This window comes from Salmo trutta, chromosome 13, assembly GCF_901001165.1.
Source record: "Salmo trutta chromosome 13, fSalTru1.1, whole genome shotgun sequence".
NCBI lineage: Eukaryota > Metazoa > Chordata > Actinopteri > Salmoniformes > Salmonidae > Salmo > Salmo trutta.
This window is the reverse complement of record NC_042969.1, coordinates 37,818,064-37,834,129: the sequence shown is the minus strand read 5'-3', so window position 1 is coordinate 37,834,129 and position 16,066 is coordinate 37,818,064. Positions and strand designations below refer to the sequence as shown.

Here is a 16,066-nt window from a genome sequence, read left to right as displayed (position 1 = left end):
GGTTGTTGCCCTCCTACGGCCTCCTCCACGTCTCCTGATGTACTGGCCTGTCTCCTGGTAGCGCCTCCATGCTCTGGACACTACGCTGACAGACACAGCAAACCTTCTTGCCACAGCTCGCATTGATGTGCCATCCTGGATGAGCTGCACTGCCTGAGCCACTTGTGTGGGTTGTAGACTCAGTCTCATGCTACCACTAGAGTGAAAGCACCGCCAGCATTCAAAAGTGACCAAAACATCAGCCAGGAAGCATAGGAATTGAGAAGTGGTCTGTGGTCCCCACCTGCAGAACCACTCCTTTATTGGGGGTGTCTTGCTAATTGCCTAGAATTTCCACCTGTTGTCTATTCCATTTGCACAACAGCATGTGAAATGTATTGTCAATCAGTGTTGCTTCCTAAGTGGACAGTTTGATTTCACAGAAGTGTGATTGACTTGGAGTTACATTGTGTTGTTTAAGTGTTCCCTTTATTTTTTGAGCAGTGTATATATATATATATATATATATATATATATATATATATATATATATATATATATATATATATATATAATCTACTTTGGTATAGGACTACCATTTTTATATACTGTACATGAATTAAATTGGACAAATATTTAGCTAGTCTTTTCTTCAAAGAAGTTTGTCATTTCATACACATTTCAATTTCTTTTGCACAATATCATTCTATGAGTACAGCCATTGTCAGATCCTCCTCTTTACAACATTGCAGAGACTGAGTAACAACATTGTGGAGACTGAGTAACAACATTGTGGAGAATGAGTAACAACATTGTGGAGAATGAGTAACAACATTGTGGAATATGAGTAACAACATTGTGGAATATGAGTAACAACATTGTGCAGACTGAGTAACAACATTGTGGAGACTGAGTAACAACATTGTGGAGAATGAGTAACAACATTGTGGAATATGAGTAACAACATTGCAGAGACTGAGTAACAACATTGTGGAGACTGAGTAACAACATTGTGGAGACTGAGTAACAACATTGTGGAGACTGAGTAACAAAATTGTGGAGACTGAGTAACAGTTTTGTCATCATCCCTTCCTCCACATTTCATGTTCAGACACATACTATCAAGATACATTTGATAAATTGGTTGGTGTTACTCTGTCCCCTTACAGCCCCTTACAGCTGATGTTAAATATACATCAAGATACTTTAGACAAACTGGTTGGTGTTACTCTGTCCCCTTACAGCCCCTTACAGCTGATGTTAAATATACATCAAGATACAATAGACAAACTGGTTGGTGTTACTCTGTCCCCTTACAGCCCCTTACAGCTGATGTTAAATATACATCAAGATACATTAGACAAACTGGTTGGTGTTACTCTGTCCCCTTACAGCTTCTTACAGTTGATGTTAAATATACATCAAGATACATTAGACAAACTGGTTGTTGTTACTCTGTCCCCTTACAGCCCCTTACAGCTGATGTTAAATATACATCAAGATACATTAGCCAAACTGGTTGGTGTTACTCTGTCCCCTTACAGCTTATTACAGTTGATGTTAAATATACATCAAAATACATTAGACAAACTGGTTGGTGTTACTTTGGCCCCTTACAGCCCCTTACAGCTGATGCTCATGTAAGAAGTCAGACGATCCCTCGGTGGCTGGGGTCTGCTGGTCCGACAAAGGCGAGGAAAAGCTGGCCAGAGGGATGACCTTGACGGGGTCAGACACCTTACTCTTGCTACTGCAGTGTCTTTCCAGAGTGTTGTAGAACTGCGGCCGGTTTATCCCTTTAGCCAGATCGTCTTTGGGCGCAGGCCTTCCCAGGGTATGGCACTGACGCCCATCCGCCTTGGCTCCCCTGGCCCATGAGTAACTCTGCTGCTGCTGGAAACCAAAGGAGGGCAGGGTAGGCAGGGTACCCGTGTTGGACGGAGACTGGAACTGGGGCACCAGGACGGGGGGCATCCAGCAGCTGTCGGAGTGGCCCAGGATCAGACATTCCTGGGTGCAAGTCTCCGAGGCTTCCGCCAGGGCCTTGGCCAGGTTCACCTCCACCATGGCTGCAGCACAAGGACATTAAAGGAAAGAGAAGAAAATAAGAAAAAGATAAGAAAATAATAAGCTCAGTTAAATCATTTCAGCACACCATTTACTGTTAGTAAAAGGATTGAGACAAGTATATTGTAGTGCTGGGACTTTTTTTTAGTTAGAGTGGGGTCAAGAAAAACAAACAACTGCTAAGTTAGTAGAATAAAGTTGTATATTGATATGAAGGTGACCTGTAAATGTTAACCTGTTAGATGTTTAACTGAAGGTGACCTGTAAATGTTAACCTGTTAGATGTTTAACTGAAGGTGACCTGTAAATGTTAACCTGTTAGATTTTTAACTGAAGGTGACCTGTAAATGTTAACCTGTTAGATGTTTAACTGAAGGTGACTTGTAAATGTTAACCTGTTAAATGTTTAACTGAAGGTGACTTGTAAATGTTAACCTGTTAGATGTTTAACTGAAGGTGACTTGTAAATGATAATCTGTTAGATGTTTAATTGAAGGTGACCTGTAAATGTGAACCTGTTAGATGTTTATCTGAAGGTGATGAAAGGCAGTAATACTCATTTGAATCATCTCATAAAGAGAAAACAGCAGCAGAACATGTCATTCCCCTTGGTATTCCCTCGGTTCCCTGTGTTTACCTACAATAGACAATGAATTCCCAGTAGATTAATTAAATAAGAACTGTCTCTGTTGTTGGTTTCTGAGATTGGCTTTACTGTACTAAATATTTTATGAACATCCTAAACATTTTTTTTTTAAATCATTGTCACCATGGCACACTTTGCATCCTCTGATCTACTCAACATTACATCAATCTGGTCAATTATGATAACTAAGACATGTAAACATCACAAAATCACACGAATCAACACTTCTTAGGATTCTCGTTAGCATGTTTTATGTGCAATGTACAATGAATATAGTTATGAGCTATAGACTGTATTTGCATTTGGGGAGGGATAAAGCAGGGAGAGAGAAAGCAGGGAGAGAGAAAGCAGGGAGAGAGAATGCAAGGAGGGAGAAAGCAGGGAGGGAAAAAGCAGGGAGTGAGAAAGCAGGGAGGGAGAAAGCAGGGAGGGAGAAAGCAGGGAGGGAGAAAGCAGGGAGGGAAAAAGCAGGGAGGGAGAAAGCAGGGAGGGAGAAAGCAGGGAGGGAAAAAGCAGGGAGGGAGAATGCAGGGAGGGAGAAAGCAGGGAGGGAGATAGCAGGGAGGGAGATAGCAGGGAGGGAGAAAGCTGGGATGGAGAAAGCAAGACACTCCAACTAAATTATCTCATTATGCTCAAGCTAACATCACATGTGAAATGAGTCCAGGAAGAGAAAGAGGCCTCACCATTGAACCCCAGCAATAAAACCTGTCAACTCCTGTAATTAGAATGTAAAACAGTATGCACCACAGCAAACAGGAGCCCACAGTGTTATAGTTCTGACACACAAAGAGGACAAGAGGAGAGGTCCTTGTTATGACATCACATCAAGTCCTCCAGGCCTTTGCTTCAAGCTGTCACATTGAAATAATTTAGCATATTTGCATAAGTAAAAATGCTATCAATAATTAAATGGTCCTTAGTCCTTAGTCTGTGTCTATGGCTGTGAGATCCTGACATTACAAGTTGAGCATGCTCTGTTAAATTAAATTCCCTAGCCACCTCAAATTTTAAACAATGACTTTCACAACAGCAATGTTATTTTATTAAAGAGTCTAAGCCCTGTCTAAGCCAGAGGACGGGGTTCTACTAAGCTATATGGATTTTTTTTTTTTTAAGAATGTCATACCAAGGATAATTTTGCTATTGGACGCTACAGAGAGAAGTTGGCAGGTCGGCTGTCCCAACTTCAGACGAGTCCCAAGACGTTGTGGGGATTGTAGAGCAAAACAGAGAACACCACTGTGTTTGTGAGAGTCTAATCTTTCCTTGAAGGGGTCGTAATAGTTCGTAGGTCAAATCGGACGCGACAGACAATTTTGGGAGATTACCAATTTTCATGATGTCTCATGGTCTGACAAACACGCTCTAACGTAGATGCGGAAGTGTTACAAAGGCGGATATGGTGGATTGAGACGCATCCAATGCAAAAAAAACCACATATCTCTAGCTTAAACTGACCATTTTTTTTGTTATTTTTGTTAACTTTAAAAAATATATATTTTGCTAATTAGACTTTCACGGAGTTGTGGACATCGTTCTTAGAGGGTTCATGTTCCATTAAAACTACAATACAACATGTATTAATTCAAACTACAAAATCTAACTTTTTGGGGGGTGATTACTGATATCCAACCAAAACTACCCCCCCCCCCAAAAAAAAAAAATTGTTTTCAATACTTAATTGCATTCATGAGGAGCTACAGTGCATTCAGAAAGTATTCAGACCCCTTGACTTTTTCCACTTTTTGTTACATAGGCTAATCCTGAAATGGAATACATTGCTTTTTTCCCCTCATCAATCTACACAATGCCCCATAATGACATCACAATACCCCATAATGATATCACAATGCCCCATAATGATAGGCTTTTTAGAAACTGAAATATCACATTTACATAAGTATTCAGACCCTTTACTCAGTACTTTGTTGAAGCGCCTTTGGCAGCAATTACAGCCTTGAGTCTTCTTGGGTATGACACTTCAAGCTTGGCACAAGTGTATTTGGGGAGTTTCTCCCATTCTTCTCTGCAGATCCTCTCAAGCTCTGTCAGGTTGAATGGGGAGTGTAGCTGCACAGCTTTTTTCAGGTCTTCCCAGAGATGTTCAATCAGGTTCAAGTCCGGGCTCTGGCTGGGCCACTCTAGGACATTCACAGACTTGTCCCGAAGAGTCTTGGTGGTTCCAAACTTCTTCCAGTTAAGAATGTTGGAGGCCAACGTGTTCTTGGGGACCTTCAATGCCAGAGAAATGTTTTGGTACCCTTCCCAGATCTGTGTCTCGACCCCAAAAAAATCTCGGACCTTGTATAGACATGTGTGTCCCTTTCCAAATCGTTGAAACATCTCAAGGATGATCAATGGAAACAGGATGCACCTGAGCTCAATTTTGAGTGTCATAGCAAAAGGTCTGAATACTTATGGAAATATGGTATCATGTTGTTTTTTATATACATTTTCTAAAATTTCTAAAAACCTGTTTTGACTTTGTCATTATGGGGTATTGTGTGTCATTATGGGGTATTGTGTGTCATTATGGGGTATTGTGTGTCATTATGGGGTATTGTGTGTCATTATGGGGTATTGTGTGTCATTATGGGGTATTGTATTTCTTTTTTCCATTTTAGAATAAGGCTGTAACGTAAAAAGGCACTGTATGTACTAATGTATTGAATATAACAACTTATCCCTGCTTATAATGACCAAGAACTGGTGAAAAATGTGTAGATTCTTACAAATTTCCAGGAGATACATGCTGTCCCCCTGGGGAATGGAGACCCCTGGGGGCATTCAGTCCCCCTGGGGAATGGAGTCCCCCTGGGGGCATGCAACCCCCTGGGGCATGGAGTCCCCGATGGGCATGGTGGCCCCTTGGGAATGGAGTCCCCCTTGGGCATGGAGGCCCCCTGGGAATGGTGGCCCCCTTGGGAATGGAGTCCCCCTTGGGCATGGTGGCCCCTTGGGGCATGGAGTCCCCCTTGGGCATGGAGTCCCCCTTGGGCATGGAGTCCCCTTGGGCATGGTGGCCCCTTTGGCATGGAGTCCCCCTGGGGAATTGAGTCAGATCTGGAAATTTGGGCTCTATTCAATCCATTTCGTGGAAGTTCAGCGTTTAAAGCGTGATTGAAATTTAAAGGTAATTTTCCTGCATTAGCTGAGACTGCATTCGCTGTAAACGTTGTACATGTCGGCTCAATAGGAAAGTACCTTCACATTTCTATCGTTCCATACAGTACGCAACGGCTGCAGCGATACAGATTGAATGGAGCAATAAACCTCTCAATAATGGCCTGCTCAGCCTCCCAGCCTCTGAGTCTGAGTGAATACATCTCCTGAGCAGTAAATGTGTCAGCTTTCAGAGGGTCACTAACTTCATTTAGGGGGGGGGGATGATGCAGCTCACTGAGCAAGCACAATGAGTCCTTACTATTCCCTGAGTTAATCATTTGATAGCATCCTTTTCTCTGTTGTATTTGTCTTTTCCAAGGTACATTTGTATTTTTTTGAGGGGAAAATAACATAAAAGTATTACTCAAGACATGCAAACATGCGCACACGCACACACACACACACACACACACACACACACACACACACACACACACACACACACACACACACACACACACACACACACACACACACACACACACACACACACACACACACACACACACACACACACACACACACTAACACGACAAAGCCTAGATACACGTGCAAGGAACACTAGTGCATCCCCTCAAAACATAAGTGATCAGTTCAAAGGCAGATGAACTTGTCTGTCATGACATAATACGAGGGAAAGGTATTTGGTGCGACAGTGCTTTCCCTGGGTGAAGTCACAGTGAGAGCTGTCATTGCTGCTGTGTCAATAGCCAGAGGAGTGCTGCTATGTCTGTATGTGATATTTCACATTAAACAGCTCAAAGGGGATGTAGTCTGTATTAGTTTCTACTCCACGGGGGACCAGGGCTACGTCCCAAACGGCACCCTATTACCTTCACAGTGCACTACTTTTAATTGGGGGTCGAAAGTAGTGCACTATGTAAGGAATAGGGTGTCATTTGGGGACTTGACTGACGTTGATAACAGCTCAGACTACTTTCGTCAGCCTAGAGGGGAACTGGTACCTCTAAAATCTGATGCTGCTTCTTCAGCCTAGAGGGAAACTGGTACCTCTAAAATCTGATGCTGCTTCTTCAGCCTAGAGGGAAACTGGTACCTCTAACGTCTGATGCTGCTTCGTCAGCCTAGAGGGAAACTGGTACCTCTAACGTCTGATGCTGCTTCTTCAGCCTAGAGGGAAACTGGTACCTCTAACGTCTGATGCTGCTTCTTCAGCCTAGAGGGAAACTGGTACCTCTAAAATCTGATGCTGCTTCTTCTGCCTAGAGGGAAACTGGTACCTCTAACGTCTGATGCTGCTTCGTCAGCCTAGAGGGAAACTGGTACCTCTAACGTCTGATGCTGCTTCGTCAGCCTAGAGGGAAACTGGTACCTCTAAAATCTGATGCTGCTTCTTCAGCCTAGAGGGAAACTGGTACCTCTAACGTCTGATGCTGCTTCTTCAGCCTAGAGGGAAACTGGTACCTCTAACGTCTGATGCTGCTTCTTCAGCCTAGAGGGAAACTGGTACCTCTAACGTCTGATGCTGCTTCGTCAGCCTAGAGGGAAACTGGTACCTCTAATGTCTGATGCTGTTTAACTGCCTTTTGTATTGAGGGAAATAACAGTACCCCTTGTGGAGCTTTGAAAACGAATTACACATTGGGCTGATAGATACCGTACGTGGATCAAAAAATATTATCTGTGATGGTTTCTCTTCTCTCTTAAAGGAAAGTTATTTTGAATAGAAATGTGTGGGCAGCCGGTAACATGCTGTTTAGATCTGGTGTTTGAAAATACTGGTTATGTGTTTATCATACTGCAGGCATGCAACTGTGCATTTTCCAACAGTGTGCTGTTTTAATGTCATAGCCTATGTCTTCAATCCAGCACTATACCTTTGTTATCATCTATCACTGCGGACTTTAAAGGCAAACCATGATAACTTACTGTACAACATCAGTCTAAATGACTCCTCCTGAAAATATGACAAAATTCACCCTAAGGACTGAGATCATGTCACGCCCTGACCTGAGAGAGACGTTTTTCTCTGTTTAGTTAGGTCAGGGTGTGATATGGAGTGGGCATTCTATGTAGTTTATTTCTATATTTTGGCCAGGTATGGTTTCCAATCAGAGGCAGCTGTCTATCCTTGTCTCTGATTGGGAGCCATACTTAGGCAGCCTTTTCCCACCTGGGTTTTTGTGGGTAGTTATTTTCTGTTTTGTTATTCTGTGACCTGACGGAACTGTTTGGCTGTTTTCGGGTTTGTTTCTTTGTTATAGTGTTTTCATTGTCTAAATAAATATAATGAACACTCGCCACGCTGCGCTTTGGTCCCCTCCTTTCGACAGCCGTAACAGATCATAACACAATACATCACTCTTCCTGGACCTGCAGTGTGTGTGGCATAGTTCTTGACCACCAGCAGATATAAAGGTCTTAAGCAAGATGATTCCACTGCTTTTGCCAACGTCAATATAGTATTGCTACCGCATCACATCCACTAGCCAATCGAAACGCTTACATACTACATCCCTTCGCTTTGACCTTCCCTTCCCTATAGCAACCTCTGTGGCTGATTTACCTCAGCCACGTGATTTTCAGAATCCTACAAATGTAGGAACTTAATTTGATCACTCTTTTGTTGCTGGGAATTTTACTGCACAGTAAACTTGTTGTGTATTCAAGGTTGACTTGCCCTAACAAAACATGTATTTAACCCCTACAAAAAAATGACATTCATTAAAATTAAAATAATAATTCACATTTTCTCTTGCTGCAGCATTATTTTCATGCAAACTCTCTCAAATTAAGATCATACATCTGTACATAACCAAATCTTACTCGACTGAATCTTATTCAACCGAATCTTACTTTACCCACCTACAGTACCAAAGAAGTGAGTGTTAATTTGGCATAAAACCTCTGCATGGAAAATTGCATTGGTCTTCAGGCCTTATTCAACAAAGATACTTATGAGTCTGATAATCATTAACCTATCCCAAGCGAATACAAGGATGTTTACCACCATACCTGGTTAAATCTGGAACAGGTTCACAATTAAGACATGCACATCAAGTATTATTCAACTCATTATGTGAGCATGTACAAACCCATTAATGCTAATTACATGGATAATTGCATATCGTCCAGGACATGTGATTCCTCAAACACCATTAGGTAAGAGGGTGGACTACCATATCATCCAGGACATGTGATTCCTCAAACACCATAACCTTTCCTACCAGGACACAGAGGTATTGTTACCAGTAAGCATCAGGGCCGATTTATGACTTAAAATCCAAATCAAATCAAATGTATTTACAAAGCCCCTTTTACATCAGCAGATGTCACAAAGTGCTTATACAGAAACCCAGCCTAAAACACCAAACAGTAAGCAATGTAAATGTAGAAGCATGGAACCTAGGAAAAACTCCCTAAAAAGGCCAGAACCTAGGAAGAAACTTAGAGAGGAACCAGTATCTGAGGGGTGGCCAGTCCACTTCTGGCTGTACCGGGTGGAGATTATAAGAGTTCATGGCCATTAAGGCCAGATCATTTTTCAAGATGTTGAAACGTTCATAGATGACCAGCAGGGTCAAATAATGATCACAGTGGTTGTAGAGGGTGCAGCAGGTCAGCACCTCAGGAGTAAATGTCAGTTGGCTTTTCGTAGCCGAGCATTCTGAGGTCGAGACAGCAGGTGCAGCAGAGAGGGAGAAAGAGAGAGGGTCAACAGGTCAGGGTTCCATAGCCGCAGGCAGAACAGCAGAAACTAGATCAGCAGCATGACCGGGTGGACTGGGGACGGGGATAGCCAGGAGATATCAGGCCAGGTAGTCCTGAGGCATTGTCCTAGGGCTCAGGTCCTCCGGGAGAGAGAGAGAGATGGGAGAATTAGAGGGAGCATACCTAAGTTCACACAGGGCACCAGATAAGACAGGAGAATTATACCAGATAGGACAGACTGACCTTCGCCCCCCCGGCACATAGACTATTGCAGCATAGATACTGGAGGCTGAGATGGGGTGGGGTGGGGGGACACTGTGGCCCTGTCTGACGATACCCCCGAACAGTGCCAACCAGGCAAGATGTAACCCCACCAACTCTGCCAAAGCATAGCCTAAAGCACCACTAAAGGGATATCAACAGACCACCAACTTACTACCTTGAGACAAGGCACGAAAAAGCTCCTCCACCGCATGAGCCAGAGGGAGCGCAAAACCGGACAGGAAGATCAAATCAGTGACTCAACCCACTCATGTCGAGTATAGTGAAAAAAGCCTGGCACGACATGACGCACCCCTCCTAGGGATGGAATGGAAGACCACTAGCAAGCTAGTGACTCAGCCCCTGTAATACGGTCAGAGGCAGAGAATCCCAGTGGAGAGAGGGGAGCTGGCCAGGCAGAGACAGCAAGGGTGCTTCATCACTCCAGTGCCTTGCCGTTCACCTTCACACCCCTGGGCCAAACTACACTCAATCATAGGACCCACTGAAGAGATGAGTCTTCAGTAAAGACTTAAAGGTCGAGGCTGAATCTGTGTCTCTCAAATGGGTAGGCAGACCGTGCCATAATAATGGAGGTCTAGGAGAAAGCCCTGCCTTCAGCTGTTTGCTTAAAAATTCTAGGGACAATAAGGAGGCCTGCGTCTTGTGACGTAGCGTACGTGAAGGTATGTACGGCAGGTCCAAATCGGAAAGATAGGTAGGAGTAAGTCCATGTAATACTTTGTCGGTTAGCATTAAAACCTTGAAATCAGCTCTAGTTAACAGGATGCCAGCACTGGAGTAATATGATCACATTTTTTGGTTCTAGTCAAGATTCTAGCAGCCGTGTTTAGAACTAACTGAAGTTTATTTAGTGCTTTATCCAGGTAGCTGGAGAGTAGAGCATTGCAGTAGTCTAACCTAGAAGTGACAAAAGCATGAATGAGCTTTTCTGCATAATGTTTGGACAAACATTTTCAGATTTTTGCAATGTTACGATGATGGAAAAAAAAGTTGCCCTTTAAAAATTACTGATATGTTCTTTAAAAGAGAGATTAGGGTTCAGAGTAACGCCAAGGTCCTTCACAGTTTTATTTGAGACGACTGTAGAAACCATCTGCATAAGAGACATTTTTGCTCAATCTCTCTCTCTGTGTGTGTGTGTGTGTGTGTGTGTGTGTGTGTGTGTGTGTGTGTGTGTGTGTGTGTGTGTGTGTTAGAGAAAAAGAGAGAGTGAGATAGAGAGAGAGAGAGAATGTAGTTTGTAATTACCAAGACTTTATCACCTTCCATTGCCTCAACACCCACTCCAACTGTACATCAGGATAGGCAAATGGATGGCCATTAATAATAATGGGACTGTTTAACCCCATAGGCGCTAGACAACAGGGACAAATGACGTTTTTCACTACAGACCTAGTCACAAGCATCATTCTGTGTAAGAAGACCATGTTTCATTTGACACCGAATCAGAGAAAAAAGAGCCACATATTACAAGCTTCGTGGATGTCTTTCATTTCCCCAGCGCTCTATCAACATTCATATTTCAGCCCAAGACCCATCTCATGAGTGATTGAAAGTTTCATATGATTTCATGATGTACAGTACCAGTCTATGGTTTGGACACGCCTACTTATTCAAGGGTTTTTCTTTATTTAAAAAAATAATAATTTAACATTGTAAAAGTATAGTGAAGACATCAAAACTATGAAATAACACATATGGAATCATGTAGTAACAAAACATTTTTTTTTTCATCTTCAAAGTAGCCACACTTTGCCTTGATGACAGCTTTGCACACTGTTGGCATTCTCTCAACCAATTTCATGAGGTAGTCACCTGGAATGCATTTCAATTAACAGGTGTGCCTTGTTATAAGTTCATTTGTGGAATTTCTTTCCTTCTTAATGCATTTGAGCCAATCAGTTGTGTTGTGAAAAGGTAGGGGTGGTATATACAGAAGATAGCCCTATTCGGTAAAAGACCAAGTCCATATTATGGCAAGAACAGCTCAAATAAGCAAAGAGAAATGACAGTCCATCATTACATTAAGACATGAAGGTCAGTCAACATTTCAAGAACTTCTAAAGTTTCTTCAAGTGCAAAAACCATCAAGTGCTACGATGAAACTGGCTCTCATGAGGACAGCCACAGGAAAGGAAGACCCAGAGTTACCTCTTCTGCAGAGGATAAGTTAATTAGAAGTACCAGCCTCAGAAATTGCAGTCCAAATAAACATCTCAACATCAACTGTTCAAAGGAAACTGAGTGAATCAGGCCTTGGTCGAATTGCTGCAAAGAAACCACTACTAAAGGACACCAATAATAAGAAGATACTTTTTTGGGCCAAGAAACACGAGCAATGGACATGTGAAAATCTGTTCTTTGGTCTGATGAGTCCAAATTTGAGATTTTTGGTTCCAACCGCCATGTCTTTGTGAGACACAGTGTAGGTGAACAGATTATCTCTGCATGTGTGGTTCCCCCAAGCATGGAGGAGGAGGAGCTATGAGGCTTGTGCGTTGCTGGTGACACTGTGATTTATTGAGAATTCAAGGCACACTTAACCAGCATGGCTACCACAGCATTCTGTAGCGATACACCATCCCATCTGGTTTGCGCTTAGTGGGACTATCATTTGTTTTTCAACAGGACAATGACCCAACACACCTCCAGGCTGTGTAAGGGCTATTTGACCAAGAAGGAGAGTGATGGAGTGCTGCATCAGATGACCTGGCCTCCACAATCACCCAACCTCAACCCAATTGAGATGGTTTGGGATGAGTTGGACTGCAGAGTGAAGGAAAAGCAGCCAACAAGTGATCAGCATACGTGGGAACTCCTTCAAGACCGTTGGAAAAGCATTCCAGGTGAAGCTGGTTGATAGAATGCCAAGAGTGTGTGACGATGTCATCAAGGCAAAGGGTGGCTACTTTGAAGAATCTAAAATATATTTTGATTTGTTTAACACTTCTTTGGTTACTATATGATTCCATATGTGTTATTTCATAGTTGTGATGTCTTCACTATTATTGAAAAATATAGAGAATATAAAAAATTAAGAAAAGTAGGTGTGTCCAAACTTTTGAATGGTACTGTATTTATGGAATTACAAACTTAAAAGACAGACAGGCGTATCCCATGTTTCCCATGGCATGAAAACATGCAGGGTAATCACTGAAATGCCATGGTAAAAACAGTCATAGCAGCCGCCTGTATGGAAACCATTATATCATATCCCATTCAACGGTGTATATCTAGCCAACCAGTTCCCAGAGTCATCAGAGTTGGTTACTATGGAGATTAAATTACCCCAGTTATTTGCAGCCAACCCAATTTTATTTAGTGTTTCTTAATTTTTTATAAGAAGATAAGGAAGGGTCTAATCTCGGGGGAAGGCAATAAAGGGTGACAAGCGCTGTCATTGTCACCAGCGACAAGGGCATGAGCAGTGGGCGAGAGAGAGTAAATATGACATTTTGAGGCAATGAAAAGCCCTGTATGAATTGGAACGATGCAGGGCTTGGCTGATGTATCAGGGAGGTCGACATGACTGTGTAGGAGGTTTGGCTGATGTGTCAGGGAGGTCAACATGACCGTGTAGGTGGTTTGCCTCTCATTATAATCCAGCAGGTCAGATTGGACATGATGATTGTCAAAGCCTCTGACTGCAACCCCAATGAAATTCTGATTAAATACATAGCTATTCAGTTAAATCCATAGCCATTATAGTGTATGTTACAGTCAAGAAGTATAGTAGTACATGAAGTTGAGAAATTATGGTAAAATATCTAAAATAATGTTATGAATGGTGTTTATGCCACTTTAAATAATGTCACTTTAATAATGTTTACATATCTTGCATTACTCAAATCACATGTATATACTGTATTTTAAACCATCTACTGCACCTTGCCTATGCCACTCGACCATCGCCCATCCATATACTTATATGTACATATTCTCATTCACCCCTTTAGATTTGTGTGTATTAGGTAGTTGTTGGGGAATTGTTAGATTACTTGTTAGATATTACTGCACTGTCGGAACTAGAAGCACAAGCATTTCTACTTTTCAACAGCAGTACAGTGTCCCTGGTAACCAATGGGGTTCCTTTAAAAAGACATCTGAGATAAGGAGGAAAATGTAATTCATATCTACTCCAGGCTAATTTTCATTTGATGCATTCACCAAGGTTCATCGTCACACAATGGCCAGTCCCTGAGCTGAGTAATTATTTATCAGCACTTCAGGGACCCATACTATTCCACTCCTGCAATCCATCTACCCTAGTCCATCTCCATCTCTCCCACTCTCCTGTTCTCTCGTATTTGACCCATTTGTAACTGAGAGTAATTGCAGGAAGAAACAACATCTAATGATTACTTTATCTGGGAGTCGAGAACAAAAAAGTCACAGACAGGTACATTCAACAAAGGACAAGGTCTGTTGTTTTTTTTGGGGGGGGGGTTACACACAATTTCAGACAACAAAAGAATATTATTGACTGAGATTAGAAAACCCAAAACAAATAACAAAGGAACAAAAGAAAGGACAAAGTGCACAAAGAAAGAAAGAATCACCCTGGACACCTCGTGTCAAACACTCGTTTCACTCTTTTTGTTAGTGTTGATTAAATACACCTTGCTGGATTGAAGAGACATATTTGTTTTTTTTGTTGTTGACATAAACACCTCCAGGGGCCAATGTATAGACTTAATTGAATGTACATTCAGTAGTCTATCATCCAGCCATGCTGTTCCACTATCCTCTCCTTGTACGTTCTCAGTCCGACCACATTAATATTTGCTAAAAGTCATACCTACTACTCTGCTTTGTAGCTGGGATTTCTATCAACAACAAAAGAATTACCAATAATCCTGACCAGCAAACATTTGTGGAAAAGGCATACTACTCTGCAGCTATTCTTTCTTTTTAAAGTCTGACGGTATAATAAAAGGTGAACTACTCTGCAGCTGTTTTTTCTTTCTAAATTCTGACAGCATAATAAAATGAGTACTACTGTATAACTCTGATTTCTATCAGTACAAGCAGAAGCAACAGTAATGGTGGCAAGCTGTTATTCTTCAATCTGTTGTTGCCCCTTGTCATTGTTGTTTGCTCTGTGTTGTCATGGTGATGGTACTGATTGCATCTCCTTCATTATGTGAGATGGCCTTGAGGATGGACGGACGGTGATCTGGGGGTGTCATCGTCAACACAATCAGTGTAGCCCAAAACACACATCCTGTATCCTAAACGGCACCCGATTCACTTATATAGTCGTCTATTTTATTATACCAGGGCCCATAGGGATTTAGTCAAAAGTAGTGAGCTATGTAGGGAATAAGGTACCGTTTAGGATTCAGACACGGGCTGAATGGACCAGCAAACACCAGAACAATCAGCAATCAGCCCTGATCATTATAATGACAGAGGGTGCTACTCTGAAGGACAAGTAGTAGTCCACCTCAGCCGCACGTTTTGATTTTGGCCAAGAACAGCGATTATATTGTTGTGTATAGCTAGATGTCTACACCGTCTACAGAGAACTAACAAGTAAATGCATATTTACCTGGGGGAGCGAGACCTGTTCTTCCCTTAAAATTCATTGCAGCTAACTAACTGTCTGAAATGTCCATATATCTTAGATTTAGGCGACTGAAGATTTATATAAAATGGAGAAATTGTAAACTTTTATAGAAAGTAGATGAAATAGTTTGATGGAGTGAGATTGAACCTATAGATCTGTTCTGGGAAGAGGAATGCATGGGAAATGCCGTGGCTTATGCTGAAATACATAGTGGGCCTATAGATCAATGTGTCCACCTGAATGAACAGTAGTTGTTGAACCATAGTACCTATAGTATACTCTGGTAAGGTTATTGTACGGTCAGTCTATGATTCAAATAAAAAAGAGGCCTTCACAAAGGACAGCAAACTAGCTACAAGCCGTGTGTTAGACTGGTTACATTCTATACATGTAACAAGCATTTATCACACTGACCCATTGCCCCCAATTATTATGGAAAACAAAAATCAAATGAGCATTGAAGTGCTTCTATGCTCTCTGAGCAATCGGTACCTTCAATGAATTTCCATGGAGTAGAGACGGGTGCAAATAAACAATGCGCCAGAGCTTATGCAATATATCTTGCAGTCATTAATGATTAGTTCCTGTTTCCCTTAGCCATACATTATTGTTATTGGCTCAGCGTTCAGGCAGATAGTAAGTGGATACAATGGAATCAACAGAGTCCATCTTTCAACTGT

The 16,066-nt window shown here is 42.0% G+C and overlaps 1 protein-coding gene across 1 annotated transcript in view; it reads right to left on the bottom strand.

Annotated features, from left to right (window-relative positions):
* Nucleotides 1–614: 614 nt before the first annotated feature.
* Nucleotides 615–16,066, bottom strand: part of LOC115205748 (protocadherin-11 X-linked) — a 332,013-nt gene continuing 316,561 nt past the window's right edge. The window contains exon 6 of the mRNA XM_029772033.1: nt 615–2,048. Coding sequence (XP_029627893.1) covers nt 1,603–2,048 — 446 coding nt within the window. The 3' untranslated portion in view covers nt 615–1,602. The remainder of the gene's footprint in view (nt 2,049–16,066) is intronic.